The sequence below is a fragment of the Lontra canadensis genome, unplaced genomic scaffold (genome assembly GCF_010015895.1).
Source record: "Lontra canadensis isolate GAN:19392208 unplaced genomic scaffold, GSC_riverotter_1.0 scaffold53, whole genome shotgun sequence".
NCBI lineage: Eukaryota > Metazoa > Chordata > Mammalia > Carnivora > Mustelidae > Lontra > Lontra canadensis.
Genome location: NW_022631047.1, coordinates 1,425,660 through 1,443,243, shown reverse-complemented (window position 1 = coordinate 1,443,243; position 17,584 = coordinate 1,425,660). Strand labels below are relative to the sequence as shown.

At 41.4% G+C, this 17,584-nt stretch overlaps 1 protein-coding gene across 1 annotated transcript in view; it reads left to right on the top strand.

Annotated features, from left to right (window-relative positions):
* Window positions 1-2,293: 2,293 nt before the first annotated feature.
* PTGES3 (prostaglandin E synthase 3) overlaps window positions 2,294-17,584 on the top strand; it is a 23,570-nt gene continuing 8,279 nt past the window's right edge. Inside the window, 6 exon segments of the mRNA XM_032874501.1 lie at window positions 2,294-2,314; window positions 2,316-2,526; window positions 2,529-2,629; window positions 2,631-2,711; window positions 2,713-2,870; window positions 2,872-3,135. Of these exon segments, the coding sequence (XP_032730392.1) occupies window positions 2,294-2,314; window positions 2,316-2,526; window positions 2,529-2,629; window positions 2,631-2,711; window positions 2,713-2,870; window positions 2,872-3,135 (836 nt within the window).

Below are 17,584 nucleotides of genomic sequence, written 5' to 3'. Positions count from 1 at the left end.
TTAAACCCCTTGAAATATATCCAGTGAGGATAGTAAAAAAACAAAACAAAACTATGAATTAGGTAGGATACAGTGTGCCTTAATTTTCAAAATTTTTTTGTGTGAAAGGCAGTTTTTCTCATAGCACTTCTTTTGATAAGGGAAATTGCCAGTTATTAGAGGTTGGTCTTCTAAATGCTATCTTCAGTTCTTCTATTTTCACTTCATCTTATATGTTACCAAATTTATCTAGAACACAAGAGTGTTATTAACCTCCAAGAAAACTCTAACACCTTTCCATTGTCAGAGAAATATGTTGAAAACAGTTAACCTGATATTCAGTACCACCATTTTTTGGTTGTAACCTACTTTCTAAACCTTATCTTAAATTATTTTCCTGTACTCTGGGCTAACCCAAGCCAGGGGTTGGCAAACTCTAGCCTGCAGACTAAATCCAGCAGGCTACCAATTCCTGGATGGCCTTCAGGGTAAAAAAGATTTTTCCATTCTTTTTTTTTTTTTTAAAGATTGTATTTATTTGAGAGAGAGCATGAGCAGGGAGGAGGAGGAGAAGGAGGCACCCCTAATTTTTTTTTTTTTTTTAGGATTATTTTATTCATTTAGGGAGGGAGTCCACAAGCTAGGGGAGGGGCAGAGGGAGAGAGAAACTCAAGCAGACTCCCTGCTGAGCCTGGAGCTGAGACAGGGCTAGAGATTCCTGAGATCATGATCTGAGGCAAAATCAAGAATCAGGCACTTAACCAACTGAGCCACCCAAATGCTTCAACTTTTACATTTTCAAAAGGTTAGAAAAAAGAGTATCTTGTGTCATGTGAATATAAAAAATTCAAATTTCGGTATTCTTAGTTTCCGTTTTTTTTGTTGTTGTTGTTTTGTTTTTTGTTTGTTTTTAACACAGCCATTCATTTATTTACATATTTTCTGTGGTTGCTTTCATGCAACAATAGCAGTTCAAGAGGTGCAACAGAGACCTTGTAACTTATCTCTTTGCAGAAAGTCCGCCAGCCCCTGACCTAGATATTCTCTATCTTTTCACCTATTGAGATTCCTGTCCTCCCACACATTCTTGCTGTCACCTTTAGAAGGCTGTCAAAGAAGAGTTTTCAAAAAATTTAAAAACAGGGGCACCTGGGTGGCTCAGTGGGTTAGGCTGCTGCCTTCAGCTCAGGGCATGATCTCAGGGTCCTGGGATCGAGCCCTGCATCAGGCTCTCTGCTCAGGAGGGAGCCTGCTTCCCCCTCTCTCTCTGCCTGCCTCTCTGCCTACTTGTGATCTTTCTCTGTCAAATAAAAAAAAATCTTTAAAAAAAAATTTAAAACGTAATTTTCCTACAAATATAAAATTAACATGAGCCAAACATTTAACTCACTGATGGAACTGGTAAGATGGTAAAGCTGGTTTCAGGAGCATTTAAAGATCTAAGTATTTAGAGAGACCAAAAATAAAGTTAGGATAAGGTTGCAGGTTAACAAAACTGGTTAGCGTTCTACAGAGCAATAAAACGGTGACTTTGGGGTTAGCTTTTTTATCACTCAGAGATCTTGAGCTCTAAACATATTACAAACAGCAAAGTCAAAGATAGGTACCTTTTCCTAAAGAACAATCCTTGGGGAGGCAGGTTAAACCATGTCCCAGTATGAACTGAAAGGTCATCCCTCCACTCCTTGCTTTATTTCCATGTTTAATTTTTCTTAACAGGGCCTGTCCTTATCCAGTCAATATCGACCTCTCGTTTTATGCTCCTATTGCTTTCTGTATTTCCGTTATAGCACTCTACCTTGACTTGTGTATTTTGTGTTCTCCAACAGGCAGTGGGCTCCTTAAAATCATAGTATTTGAAAGGTGGGATTTAACACCCCTTTCAAACGAAGATTTGAGCTCAGTATCCAGTGTCTGTAGTTCCTAATACCTGCCTTGGTCAGCATAGACCACTAAGTCCTTAATGTTAATATTTAGCCAACACTTTGCAAAATGAGAACACTTCAGCTTCCTTTGTGTTCCAACTAGCGGCGCCCTGGTGTATGTGTCCCTCCCTCCGCTGTTAAGCGGCCTTCTAGGGTAGTCAGTACTGTTTTCATTCTCTTGGTTACTATTCCTCATTAGAGCCCAACCAAGTCCAAGGGACAAAGCGGCAGTTCCAGAGATAATGGTTGAAAACAGCTGAGGAAACTTCTCCAACAGATGCGTGTCCTGGTCTCTCCATCCTCAAAAACCTGGACTCTCCACTTAAATAACCTCCCTGTCTCACCTACAGCAGTAATTATCTCAAAGCAGGACCAAACGCCCGTCCCAAATGGCAAACATTCCTCCTCAACCAAAGACCTCAAATTTCCGCTGCTTGTGGAGAGGGTCTCCAACCTTCAGAACAATGGCCGGGTGCACCCAGGCCCTTGATTCTGAAGTTAGCCTTTTTCCGCAAACTTATCACCAGCACAGGCTTTTCTCATGTTTTTGCGGGAGAATGTTTCCTCAGTAGACTGGTTTACTCCCTCAAGAGCAACCAAGCCGTTTCACTTTTCAAGCCTCCCGACTCTGCGTCCCTCTGCCTCAGCCTTCTTCCTGGGTCAACACAGCCGTTTCTCCGGGAGATGGCCCGACGCGCGTGGCCAGACGGTTAGACGGCCAACGATTTTCTAACGCGAGGGGGGAGCGCGGGAGGAGAGGCGGGAACGAGTCAGACCCGAGGGAGCCGACGCAGGGCGGGGCTAGCGCCCGGGAAGGATCGCGAAGGAGCTGGGAGGCCCCGCCCTTTCCGTAGATATCTCTAGAAAACCGCGCTGGAGCCCGAAAACAAAGAGTGCGCACGCGCGGCGGCAGGGCCCGGGCATTTTGCTGCGTCACCAGCCGCCGCCCGGCCTCACCACCCCTCGCTCGCTCGCACGCACGCACGTTCATTCTCCGTCCTCGCGCCCCTTTTCCTACACTTTCCTCTTCTCTCCGACCGGAGGAGCCGCTCTTTCCGCGCAGTGCATTCTGGGGACCCAGGTCGAACCCGCCGTCGCCTGAGGGAAGCGAGAAGAGGCCGCGACCGGGAAGAAAACGCCGAGTCGCCACCGGAGAAGAGCCGACAGCCCAGCAGCTGCCGCCGGAGAGGCCCGCCCACCCGCTCGCCCGTCCCCCTGCCCCGTTCACGATGTGAGTGCGACACCCGGCCGAGGGAAGGTCGTCCCGGAGAGAGGCCGAGGCCGCGCAGGGGGCTGCCGGGAAGCTGCCCTCTCCCCTCCCCCGCTTGCGGCCCCTTCGGCTTTCTCTCTCCGGTGGCGGCAGTCGTTCTTTTCTTGTGGGAGGTTCAGTATCCTTGTTCCGGTTACCGTTGGCGGGTGGAGGACATTTTTCCTCCAGATGTCTTCTTTCCCCACCTTGGAACCGTCCCTCGGCTTCCCCGAGGCAGAAATCCTACTTTTCCTCATTTCCCAGACTGGGTTACTCCCAACTCCGTAACTTAGCCTTAGGCCTTCCTCTCCTGTGAGGTTTTTGGGTTTTTTTGTGTTTTTGTTTTTTTTTTTTTGCCAAGCGGGCGCCCTGGAGGCGTGGACCCTCTTGGATAGCCACTTGGCTTTTTGGGTGGTCTGATTCTACCCCTCCGTGGTGTTGGGACCAGGCCCTGGGCCAAATTCACCTGTGGTGGGTGCTCCCAAAGGCTGGTAGTTCTCCTCGTAGAGGACCACGCGGCCTTGTGCCGTGAGCGACAGGTACTGCTAGGCAACTGCAGGGAGGTCGTACCGTCACCATCTCTACGGGGTCGTGATTTCTTGGGTATGGGTCTTTCCAGGCCTCCTCCTAACGCCAATCTTTTGATGGGAGCGAAGGTTACCCAAACTGAACCATGTCCCTGGCCGCGAGGAGTTAGTATTGAGCAGGTAGCACGTGTCGAGTCGAAAGATACTCGGGGCATTTTCTGTGCTTTACATTAAACTTAAGGTGAGGTTTCATTACCCTTTTTTAATGAAGGGTGAAATAGGTACGTAGTTGCCTTGTCTTTGAGAGCTTAAATTTGTTTACACTGAGGTGACAGGTTTTTGGGGTTTTTGTTTGTTTTAACAATTTTAGTTGATCATGGTAAACTAAAAAACGTGATTTTTTTAAACGAATAGAAGTCTGGCATTCCCACCTCCATTATATTCTTCTCAGGAAAAGTTCTGTTCTTCTAGATAGGAGAACTGTTGGTTTTATAGTTTTTTTGGATACTAACTGCTTCCTCAAAGTTACATAGGGAGACTAAATGAAGGGTAACAATTTCAATTCCTCTGAAAAGTAACCTACTCTCAAAGGTTCGCTTAATAAAATAATGATACTGTTGGTGAGTATATTGGGTTAGACGTCTAAATGGATAAGTTTTGGATACAATACAGCTAGTTGGTGATGGAGAGCAGGCCTCAAGAACCCAGGAATACTGTATAAAAGGGATATATTAGAATTTTGGAAGGATCCCACACCCCCGTGGTATCTAACAAAACACTTTATATAAGGTAGCTTTCTCTTTTCCCTTTGAAATCTCTGTTCCAAATAATGTAGCAGAATTGTCAGTTTTAAAATGCCTTTTGTACTTTGAAACTCCATGAGGAGAAAATAAATTCTCTGAGAAGCTACCAACTGTTAATAGACTAATGTAGCCAAACAAAATAATCTTTTCTGTAAGAATTACCAAGCTTGACTTGAAAAACACTTTTGGGAGGTCACATGAAATAAAGAGATAAGAGACCTTAGATAAATAGATTAAAAACTCAGATGAAAAGCATAATAATATTCCAAAAATCAATTCTAAACTTACAAGAATGCTATGAAGTGTGTGTGTTTTGAAGAGGCCAGATAAATCCCTTCTTACAAATAAATGCCATCTTGCAAATTATTTAGGGGATCTTCTTGAACTAATGACTTGAATTCAAGTTTACAAGATAAATATTATGAAGCGGTTATTTGAATTGAAAAAAATCTTGAGTGGGTCATCCAGTCCCCGGAAGAATCTGGCAAAATAGGGTTCATTTTGTGGATGTTTGCTATTAATTTTTTTTTAAGATTTTATTTATTTATTTGACACAGATCACAAGTAGGCAGAGAAGCAGGCAGAGAGAGAGGAGGAAGTAGGCTCCCCGCTGAGCAGAGAGCCCGATGCGGGGCTCGATCCCAGAACTCTGGGATCATGACCTGAGCCGAAAGCAGAGGCTTTAACCCACTGAGCCACCCAGGCACCTCATGCTATTAATTTAAATTTATGTTTAAGTAATCTCTGTCCCCAGCATGGGGCTTCGACTCATAAGCTGGAGATGAAGAGTTGCATGCTCTTCAACTGAGCCTGCCATAAAACTTATTTTAAGGAGGAGAGAGATACTCATATTCGGATATTTTAAGGGTTTTACAGTGTGTTTTTTCTCATTTGGATGTTCTTCAGTAGAGGTGTTCTAGATATGTTTCTTTGAATGAGGTTTTTAAAGTTTTGTCTAATAGTTTGCATAAAAACTCCATCTCTCACCCTTTTTGGAGAAGGGTAGGATTTTAGGACCTCTCCTTGTGGGGGGAGGGTGCTAGTTTGCCTTGTTTGTTTATTGTTTTTTTAATCTATTGTAGTTAGTTCTGATTCTGATTTAGACTCATTGACAATAGATACAAACGGAAAAGTTCTATTTTGTTTTTTAAGGAAAAGTTTTCTTTTTTGTTTGTACTTTTATTTTTAAGTTTCTGTTGGCTTTTTGTTTTTAGTAATCTCTACACCCAATGTGGGGCTTGAACTCATGACCTGGAGATCAAGAGTCCCATTCTCTTCTGACTGAGCCATCCAGGAGCCCCTGTTTTATTTAGTTTTAAGCTATTTGAAGTCATTCTTTGGGTTGGGTTGTACTTGAGTTAATAAACTCTCCAGAAACGTACTCTATCTCTAGTAGTGGTTGAAATCTTTTTGCTATCACTCGGTTTTGTAGAATTGAGTCCCCAAAATAAAATTGGTCTTTAGTCTCCAAAAGGAAATTCTAATAGTGATCATATGGCGTATGGTTGATTTTTGTAGGTTAAGGAAGAATAACTGCTGATGGCTTTGTTCATTGTTGCTTTCTTAACCAGTGTAACCTGGCAACTGGATTTTCTTCTTTTTCTGTGTTTAGTTAGGCTTTAACTAGAAAGCAGTTGAAACTGGAAGTGACAAATCAGTTCAGTGCAAGCAAGTATATACTGTTAAATAATATACCCATGTTTAATTGTGTTTTGTTTCAAAAGGGGGTCTTGGGTAGTAGTGATTGTCGCTTTTCAGGAAAAAAATACCCTTGCAATGTGGACTGTTTAGAATCAGTATAGCTCTTAAATTCTTAAAATATCTGAGTTGCTAAATTGGAAATTATTGAACCTAGTGTATTTTGCTGCAGAAGTACAGTATGTGTTGTAGTAAACTTTTTATTATCTACTGTGTAGATTGGCAATGATCTTAAATTTGAGGCTCACTACTTTGCTTCCCTAGGTCACCTTTGAACTTCTGGTTTTTTAGGAATATACCAATTACTTTAACCTTGAGCAGCAGTTTGTCCTTCCGTATATTGTATTCCAAAGCCATAATGTGCTGTTGTACATTTTCTGTACAGTAGTTGATCTTTACAGGTTGTCATTCTGTATTGCTAAAAAGTGTTTGTCACGGCCCTTTCCAGCTCAGCATTTTAATTATCTTTGTGTACTGGAAGGATCTAAGTTACAGAGAGGTGTTTTGAAAATTTTTTGTATGTATTTATGTTCCAAGATCTAGTTCTTTCACACAACGCTAGTTAGTATAAGGAACTGTCCTATAGGATTAGAACTCAGGATTTCTGACAGAGGGCTTATTTTTTCCACTTTACAAAAAGGAAGCATAATTGAGGTGATCCTCTTATTTCCAAAGAAATAAATATGTTTCTGTAGTTCTGTTTTATTATCTAATCAAGCTTTTTCCTGTTAAAATCTGTGCCTCTTCTTGACATACGGTAATGGAGCCCAGAGGCTGAAATTTGTTTGTAATGGAGGCAGTGAGACATTGACCTCGTTTGAGTCTTGTTTGTATGAAGAAAGGTTACTGTATCTGTTTTGGAGATATTTACAAGGATATATGCCAAAGGTGGAATACAGGAAGGTTGAAAGAAAGGCTCTTAAGTTTTGGGAGGAATACTATCTTTAAGAACAGCTTTCACTTAGATGTTTTAGAGTAGGAATTACCAAATAAAGAAACTGACACACAGGTTCACGAATGTTCTTGGCTTGCCCCTTTTGGTCTTAGTAGGTTGTGTTTTTGTTTTTGTGGTGATGTTGGCCAAAAGGAGTAACGTAGCAGCTCTGTATATTATGTAGTTGGGTCCAAAAACTTAAATTTGTCCAGACAGCCTTCAGCCTTTGAAAAGTTAATTCACAAAAGTTGAAAGAAAAATGTCATTTCTTTTATAACCACAGTTACTGATGGACTATGTATACCCTTTGGGCATTGTAACTTCTAACATCTTTAATTCAGATTGGGTACATCTATCTCAATTTCTCTTCCCCACTGATTTTTTTTTAATGGCTCCCCCACACTTTTTTAAAAAATCAAAACAGCCACCAAAAATCTATCCTCACAAAAATGAAGGTAAATGGAGAGGGATGTGGTATAGTCTACTTTGAAACTGAACTACCTGCAATCTTTTTTTTTTTTTTTTTTTTTTAGTATTTTTTTTTTTTTACTTGAGAGCACAAGCAGGAGGGAGGGTGAGAGGGAAAAGCAGACTCCCTGCTGAGCAGGGAGTCAGATGCTGCAGGTCTCAGTACAAGGACCCTAGGATCATAACCTGAGCTGAAGGCAAATGCTTAATGAACTGAGCCACCCAGGCACCCCACCACCTGGTGTCTGGACTGAGGTTGAGTACCACTAAATTTTTCTCAAATCTAAAATACCTGCAGTAACCCTCTAAGTTTCTCGTGGTTCCCTGATGCACCTTAGCACATAATTTGGAAACCACTGGACTAGCATGTGTATTCAGATCACCTTTCCAGAAAGTTTTACATGGTAGCACAACTGAGCTGCAGTGATCTGAAAGTATGAGAAGCGTATCTTGGGATTTGTTTGAGGAAAGAATATGTGTATATAAGAGAGTGGTTTTAGACATTTGTAGACCGGGCTTTTGATGAAGGAAAAACTACTCAGTCTATGAACGTGGAACTACTTTTTCCCTTTTTATACGAGAATTTCATGTTTCCATATCATTCCTCACTTAGTACAAACTTAAAAAGATTTACCTGTGTCTTGATTCTCTTCTACAAATGATAGACTATTTGACAAACTTCTAAAAAATCAGTAATTCGGAATTTTATAGCCTCTTACTGCTGATTTTTTCTATTTTTTTTTTTAAAGATTTTTATTTATTTGACACAGAGCACAAGTAGGGAGAGAGGCAGGCGGCAAAAGAGGGGGAAGCAGACTCCCTGCTGAGCAGAGAGCCCGACATGGGGCTCGATCCCAGGACCCCGAGACCACGACCCGAGTGGAAGGCAGAGGCCCAACCCACTGAGCCACCCAGGCGCCCTGATTTTTTCTTGGTTTTAATGAGTTTTCTTCTATAATCATTCTTGATGTTTAAAGGTATTGGGAGATGTATAAAAGATTAGTGAATCTAGTCTTTAAGAAGCTTCCTACTAAATAGAAATGTGTTTGTTCCTAAACCTAGAATAGATTTACTCCATTATTAAGCTTTAATAAAAAGCTAGTCTTCTCATTTCTATTGTTTTATCTTAGAATTCAAAATGATCCTTTAATTCAGACAAGTAATCATGCTATATTAAGAACAAACTTACAAGGAAACGGTCATTAAGTACAGTTGACCCTTGAATAACACTGGTTTGAACTGTGTGGGTCCACTTGGGCAGAATTTTTTCCAGTAAATACAGTACTGTATATGTATTTTTTCTTAAGATTTTATTTATTTTAGAGCGCACAAGCAGGTAGGAGGGGAAGGGCAGAGGGAGTGGGATAAGCAGACTCCCTGCTGAGCAGGGAGCCCAGTGCAGGGTTCAATCCCAGCACCCTGGGATTATGACCTGAACCAAAGGCAGACAACCAACTGAGCCACCCACCCGCCCCCTCCCTTTATTTTAAGTAGGCTCCATGTCCATCATGGAGCACAGTGTGGGGCTTGAACTCAGAGCCCTGAGATCAAGATCTGAGCTAAAATAGAGTCTAATGCTTAACTTTCTGAGCCACCCAGGCAACCCATAATGTATTTTTTTTTCTTAGGACTCTGGTATCATTGTCTTCTCTTTTGTTTTATTATAAGAATACAATGTATAACATATAATATACGAAGTGTGTGTTAGTCTACTGTTTACATTATCAATGAGGCTCTGGTCAACAGTAGGCTATTAAAGTTTCAGGGGAGTCATAAATTACACTTGGATTTTCAACTTTGTAGGGGGTTGGCGCCCCTAACTCACATGTTGTTCAAAGTTCAGCTGTACTGATAACCATAGCATGTTACCTTTTTTGTTTTTTCTCTTGAGAATGTTACCTTGGTTTGTATTACTGATTTACACATTAAGAAAGATAAACTGTAGTTAGTAATGGATCTGATCCCTTTACCCCATATTTCCTAGAAGATTTTTGGACTAAATTTTATCTAACTGGAATGGAAGCTTTGTCTGTTTCGTTGACTGCTCTATCCCCAGAACAATTCCTAGCCCTATGTTTAATAAATACTGTTTATTGAATAACATTCAGACTCTAATGTTTAGTTGCTAGGCTTGGCTACATGAGGTGCTTGATAGTAAAAATTGGGCCTAAGAGGAGTTTTTTACTATGAGTCCCATATTCTGCTGTATCACATTTCAGCCAAATTCTACTATATCTCCTGTAGAAAGTAGATCAGTGGTCAGTAGTTGAAAGATAGTTGATGAAAGCCATCTTACAAATTAACCTGATCTTATATTTTGTTAATTTGAGGTTTTGCTGTATTTTGGGAAATCAGAAAAAGAAGTACTGCCAGATCCATATATATCTTCAGAGTACATTTGACTTGTTCGTGAGTCCTTTATTTTGGGAATAGTTTTGTTGGTTATGTTTTAGATAGACTGATCCTGTCCTTATAAGAAATTGGGGATGTAGTCGGAAAAGGGTGTGACTCTTGATCTCAGGGTCCAGGAGTTTGAGCCCCACGTTCGGTGTAGAGATTACTTTTAAAAAATAATAGAACTTATAAAATTTTAAGGAAGTTAGTTTTTTTCAGTCAAAATTAACACTTACTTTTGCTTTTTTCCTGTTTGATTATTTTTTGAATGAGGCCATGAGTTAGAGATAAAACATATTTTTAAATGTTTGCCTATTTTATCATAAAGATTATTGTTAATATTGATGTGTCAACACTTTTCAATGCCTTTAATACTTCTACAGAAGTAGGGCATTTTTCTTTTAAATGACCATTACTGCTATTTTCTCCAGTACATTTTTCTATGTCAAAGAGCTTCTTCTCTTCTTTCTTTTTTTTCCTTTTCTTTTTTGACATTTTATTTGTTTGACAGAGAGCACAAGGAGGGGGAGCAGCAGGGAGAGAGAGGCTCCCTGCTCCCAGGACCCTGGGATCATGACCTGAGCCAGATGATTAACTAGCTGAGCCGCCCAGGTTTCTCCTGTACATCCATTTTTTAAAAGTGAAGGGTGTTTGTAGTTTTCTGCATATCGAAATTAAAACTCACCAGATTGGGGCCCCTGGGTGGCTCAGTGGGTTAAAGCCTCTGCTTTCAGCTCAGGTCATGATCCCAGGGTCCTGGGATTGAGCCTCGAATAGGGCTCTCTGCTCAGCGGGGAGCCTGCTTTCCTTCCTCTCTCTCTGCCTGCCTCTCTGCCTACTTGTGATCTCTGTCAAATAAATTAAAAACAAAACAAAAACCAAAAACTCACCAGATTTGGGTGCCTGGGTGGCTCTGTCATAAAGCGTCTGCCTTCGGCTCAGGTCCTAATCCTGGGATCAAGCCCCACATCAGGCTTTCTGCTTGGTGGAAGCCTGTTTCTCCCTCTCCGGCTCTCCCTGCTGGTGTTCCCTCTCTTGCTGTTGTCTCTCTAAAGTAAATAAAGTCTTAAAAAAAAAAAAAAAGACAGATTCTAGATTATTAAAAATGGTATTTGGGAACAAATAATGGTTTCCATTTTGTCTTTTTAAGACAACTAAGAAGTTTATTTATTTATTTATTTTAAAGATTTTTTTTATTCATTTGATAGACCGTGAGAGAGTGAACACAAGTGGCGGGGGTGGGAGAGGGAGAAGCAGGCTTCCCGCCAAGCAGAGAGCCTAATGTGGGGCTCGATCCCAGGACTCCGAGATCATGACCTGAGCCGAAGGCAGATGCCCAGTGATTGAGCCACCCAGGTGCCCCTACTTATTTGTTTGTTCATTCATTTATTTGATAGAGACACAGCGAGAGAGGGAACACAAGCAGGGGGAATGAGAGAGGGAGAAGCAAGCTTCCCGCTAAGCAGGGAGCCCAATGTGGAGCTCATCCCAGAACCCCAGGATTACGACGAGTGGCGAAGGCAGATGCTCAACGACTGAGCTACCCAGGTGTCCCAAGACAAACTAAGAAGTTTTAGTCAAAACTATAGAAAATTTTAGGTTCTGCAAAATTCAGTTTCTTGAACTGCCCTGGCCCTAATGTTGAGCTTGGAAGCGCTTGTTGGAAGAGCACAGAATGTCCCACTGCGGGGGTGGGGGGGGCAGATTTTCTGTTTTGTCTTGTTTTAAGTAATGGATTATTGGCATAGCCTGTGTAGAGGTAAAAGAGAAGTATTCATTTACATCTCTAGGTATTTACTGTTGATGTGAACTGATTTGCACAGTGGTTATGAATTTTGCCAATGTTAGTATAAGGCTAGAAATAAATCCAATATAATTAAGAGCTAGAGGTGCGCCTGGGTGACTGGGGCTCTGCTCAGCGGGGAGCCTGCTTCCCTCTCTCTCTCTGCCTGCTTCTCTGCCTACTTGTGATCTCTCTCTGTCAAATAAACAAAAATATTAAAAAAGAAAAAATTTAAGAGCTAGAGTTAAAGCTAAACCCGCTCCTCTTTTGGTTAATTGAAAAAAGAAATGTTGTGATCCTCATAGAAGACAAGTGGGATTCCAAACAATTGACTTGTCTTCCAGAGGACTGAATATATGAGTTTATTACTGGTTTAGGGTTAAGTATAGTGTCATCTCTTGTATTTTTGATGGTTTAGATGAGGATTGCCTAATAAACGTTGAGCTTTGCAAGTCAGAGATATCTCTGCCCCCACATGCTTGCCTTTAGAACTCTTTAAAAATATAAAAACCATTTTTTGGTTCCTCCACCAACCCCTGTTTTGGATCATTTAATATTGTTATTTGGAAAATGGTTGTATTCAGTTGCTAGAGCTGCCATAACAAAGTACCAGAGATGGGGTGACTTGAACGGTAGAAATTTATTTCCTCACAATTCTGGAGGGTGTATTCTGAGATTAAGCTGTCAGTAGGGTTGGTTTCTTCTGAGGCCTTTCTCCTTGGCTTGTAGGTGGTGCTCTCCTGTGTGTTCACAGGGTCTTCCTTCCGTGTCCTAGTCTTTTGTAAGGACACCAGTCATGTTGAATTATGGCCCACCCTAAGACTTAGTGTTTTTTGTTTTTTAAGATTTTATTTATTCATTTGAGAGGGAGAGCACAAGCGGGGGGGAGAGAGAGAGAGAGGAAGAAGCAGACTCTGCACTGAGCAGGGAGCCTGACGTGGAACCCGATCGCAGGATCCTGGGATCATGACCTGAGCCAAAGGCAGACGTTTAACTGTCTAAGCCACCCAGGCATTTCCTAAGACTTTGTTTTAATTTAGGGCGCCTGGGTGGCTCAGTGGGTTAAGCCTCTACCTTGGGCTCAGGTCATGATCTCAGGGTCCTACGACTGAGCCCCACATTGTGCTATCTCCTCAGCAGGGAGCCTGCTTCCCCCTCTCTCTACCTGCCTCTGCTTACTTGTGATCTCTCTCTTTCCCTGTCAAATAAATAAATAAAATCTTTTTTAAAAAAATAAATGACTTAATTTTAAAGATCCTCTGTTCAGGGGCGACTGGGTGGCTCAGTGGGTTACAGCCTCTGACTTCGGCTTTGGGTCACGATCCCAGGGTCCTGGGATAGAGCCCTGCGTCGGGCTCTCTGCTCAGCAGAGAGCCTGCTTCCCCTCTCCCCTCTGCCTGCCTCTCTGCCTATTTGTGATCTCTGTCAGATAAATAAATAAAATCTTTCTCTAAAAAGATTATTTATTTATTTATTTATTTATTTGACAGAGAGAGAGAGAGCGAGAGTGAGAGAAATCACAAGTAGGCCAAGCAACAGGCAGAGAGAGGGAAGCAGGCTCCCTGCTGAGCAGAGAGCCTGATGGTGGGGCTCCATCCCAGGACCCTGAGATCATGACCCGAGCCAAAAGCAGAGGCTTAACCCACTGAGCCACACAGGTGCCCCCAATAAACAAAATCTTAAAAAAAAAAAAAAATCCTCTCTTCAAATACAGCCTCATTCTGAAGTCTGGGAGGTTTAGGAGTTCAATATGAATTTGTGGGGAATACAGTTCAGCCCATAACAGTGATCTGACTCTAGATAACATAATGTGATTTGAAGAAAGGGGAAAAAATTCTGTGGTTCCAATGTTCTCAATATGAACAAACCGAAGAGGTAATACGCTAGTGTTTTTTTTTTTATATAACTATTGTAATAACCATGTTACTATTAGTGTGCTCCTTCTCTGTTACTATAGACCCCTAATGTGCAACTTTTACAAGGTAAACATAGTCTTCAGATTATGTTAAGTTTGGCTATAAGCATTTACCAGAGTTTATCGAAATACCACTTGTAAAATGTATTAGGAATAAAATCTTTTCATTAACCAAGTATAACACAGTTTCAAAAAATTGGACTGAGTTACACCAGAGGAAGAAAGTATTCCCTGCCAGAATCATGTAATAACTTTTCTAAAAAGTACAGTGAAGGACGCCTGGGTGGCTCAGTGGGTTAAGATCTCTCTCTCTCTCTGTCAAATAAATAAATACAATCTTAAAAAAAAAAAAACTTAATAAAATAGAAAGTACGGTGAACATAATTCCCCATCTACATGTCATCTGGATTCAGTGCTTAGCAGGCCTTTGTCACATTGCTTTGTCTACCCTCTTTTCCCTTTCTTGAATTCTTTTATTTTTATTTATTTATTTAAAAGAGTTCACCTATGGGGGGGCGAGCAGGGGAAAGGATAGAGGAAGTGCAGAGCCTGACACAGGGCTCAATCCAGGATCCCAAGATCATGACCTGAAGTCAGACACTCAACAGACTGAGCCAAGCAGGTACCCCCCTGCTGAAGCCATTTATTTATTTATTTACTTAAAAAGACTTTTTTTTTTTTTTAAGATTTTATTTATTTATTTGAAACAGAGAGAGAGAGATCACAAGTATGCAGAGAGGCAGGCATAGAGAGAGGAGAAAGCAGGCTCCCCGCTGAGCAGAGAGCCCGATGCGGGCCTCGATCCCAGGACCCTGAGATCATGACCTGAGCTGAAGGCAGAGGCTTAACCCACTGAGCCACCCAGGCGCCCAAGACTTTTTGTTTTTAAATTAGCGAGCATGGTGTGGGGGTGGGGCAGAGGGAGAAGGAGAAGCAAGAGTGCCTGAAGCGGGGCTCGGTCTTGGGATCCCGGTGATCACGACCTGAGCTGAAGGAAGAGGCTTAACCAAGTGAGCTACCCAAGTGTACCCCCCCAAATCTCATTTATTTTATTATTATTTTTTTTTATTATTTTTAAAGATTTTATTTATTTGACAGACAGATCACAAGCAGGCGGGGGGGGGGGGGGCGGGGGAAGCAGGCTTCCTGCTGAGCAGAGAGCTGATGCAGGGCTTGGTCCCAGGACCCTGAGATCATGACCTGAGCTAAAGGCAGAGGCTTTAACCCATTGAGCCACCCAGGAGCCCCTCATTTATTTAATTGTTTTAAATATTTTATTTCTTTGACATTGAGAGAGCACAAGCAGAGGGAGAAGCAGACTCTCCACTGAGCAGGGATCCGGGTTCGGGGCTTCATCCCTGGACCCTGTGATTATGACCTGAGCTGAAGGCAGGCACTTAACCTGCTGAGCTACCCAGGTATCCCTCCCCTGAAGTCTTAAAGTAAACCCCATATACTTAAGTTTTCATCTTGAATGGACTTTTTTTTTTCCATAAAAACAATTCCTTTCATGCTTAACAAAATAATGATTTTCATATTATCTAATACCCTGTCCATATTCAGATCTTCACAGTTTCAATAATCTCTTTATTATGTTTAGGTTGGTATAGAGATATAGCCTAGGTTTACCAGCTGTACATATTTGATAACTTAAATTTCTTTCTTCTTTTTCTAAGCTTTATTTATTTGAGAGAGTGGGCAGGGTGGGGGTTGGAGACTGAGAGAGGGTCTTAAGCAGACTCCTTCTGAGTGGGGAGCCCAACTTGGGCTGGATCTCCCAACCCTGAGATCACCACCTGAGCTGAAGCCAAGAGTTGGACACTTAACCGACTGTGGCACCCAGGCACCTCTCTTCAGGTTTCTTTTAATCTAGAGCAGTTCCTCCTCCTCTTTATAGCCTTGATTTAACAGTATTCTGGATTTCTCACTTCCTCGTGGTATCATTTAAGTGGTTTCTTTTTCTCCCGTTCCTTGTAGACTGGCATTAAGTTTACTCTGGAGTGTATCATGTTGCATCAGATTGGGAGGCTTATGTCTGGTTGTCCCACTTTTCTAAGATGGATCCTAAGTTCTTTTTTTTTTTTTTTTTCTTTTTAAGATTTTATTTTTTTATTTGACAGACGGAGATCACAAGCAGGCAGAGAGAGAGAGGAGGAAGCAGGCTCCCTGCAGAGCCGAGAGCCCGATAAGGGGCTTGATCCCAGGACCCTGGGATCATGACCTGAGCCGAAGGCAGAGGCTTTAACCCACTGAGCCACCCAGGCGCCCCAGATGGATCCTAAGTTCTTTATCAGTTGGTGGTCTAATCATGTTTTATGGTTTCATCCATTGTTGATCACTGCCAAATCCATTTAAGGGTTGCAAAATGGTGACCCCCCCCATCCTCCATTTTATTCCACTCCAAAGCTGAAAGCAATTCTGTAAAGAAGTTTCCTTCATGAACTGGTCCTATTTCAGTTACCATGAATGAAGGTTCATTAAATGAAAAGAGGGAAAAATGCGTAATTCTTTAACTTGCTAATTTGTAGAGAATTGGCGCCCTAGCACCTTAGGGTGGGCTAGAATTATCATTGGCCAGCAGGGGGACACCCTTATTGTTCCTGTGGTTTTGACTGACCTCGTGGTTTTTAATAGCTTCATTTGCACAAGATGTCCCAACCTTATCTGTATTTCCCACCTCAAGACTGAGGTCAGCCATTTCTTTGTAGGAAACTTGGTTCCCTTAGTTGGAAATAGTATTTTGGTATTCATTGTTCAGATGGTTATTATGAGCACTTTTTAAACATAGGACTATATGGTCACTTCAATTGGAAAATGTATGAAGCTAAAACTAAAGGTTTTTTTGTTTGTTTGTTTGTTTGTTTGTTTTAAGATTTTATTTATTTGACAGAGATCACAAGCATTCAGAGAGGCAGGCAGAGAAAGAGGAAGGGAAGCAAGACTCCCTGCTGAGCGGAGGGCCAGATGCAGGGCTCACTCACAGGACCCTAGAATCATGATCTGAGCTGAAGGCAGAGGCTTTAACCCACTGAGCCACCCAGGTGCCCCAAAACTGTTTAAGGTTTTAATTATCTGTTAACAAATATTTTCAGTTAAAGACCCAATATGTTAACCACATTGAGAACACCATTTTGGTAAGAAAATGAGCTAGAAATAATTGTGTGATGTATTCATAATAACTTGTTTGTTAGCCATATTACCATACTGACATTATAAATGATTCATTAGTCCAGCAGAAGTTTGGGTAGACTTGTCTTCAGAGGCATGTAAAAATCTGGTTTTCTGGTGTTTTTGGTTTTGTCTTGATCTGTTGATAGATGCCTAGAGAAGTAACTTTTACTCTTGGTTATTTGCTGGTATTTAGACTTTGAAAACTGCCATCCGTAACTGTTAACCTACTTTGGATCTGATACCAATATCCCAGAGTGAAATATGACTAGTCAAGTTTAACAGTTGTGTAAAAATGCTGATGAGCAGTTGGCTGCAACTTTTTATAGGAGGGACTTGAAACTGCTACTCTTTAGGGTTGGGAATTTCAGAGCTTGGAAACAATTCCTGCCATTTGAGTTTGTTTTTGAGTAGTGCTGGAACATAACGATAATCGTGTTTTTAATTTCTAGGTTTACAGAACAAGTTCAAAAAAGACAAAAATTCCTGTTTAGCCAATAATTTCAATTTTTACATTATCAGAGCAGAACTTGCTTATTTTTAGAAAATAAGTGAACCCATTGAGAATGTTGTGGTTCTGCTTCCTTTCCCTCATTCTCTTTCTGGTTATTCTGTAGCAACAAGTCCTATTGGGGCGTGTATGTGTGTGAATTCTAGGAATTTCTATGTGTATGAGGATTTTGTCTAAAGATTACAAAGAACAATTTTAATTTTTTTTTTTTTTTTTTTTTTTTTTTTTTT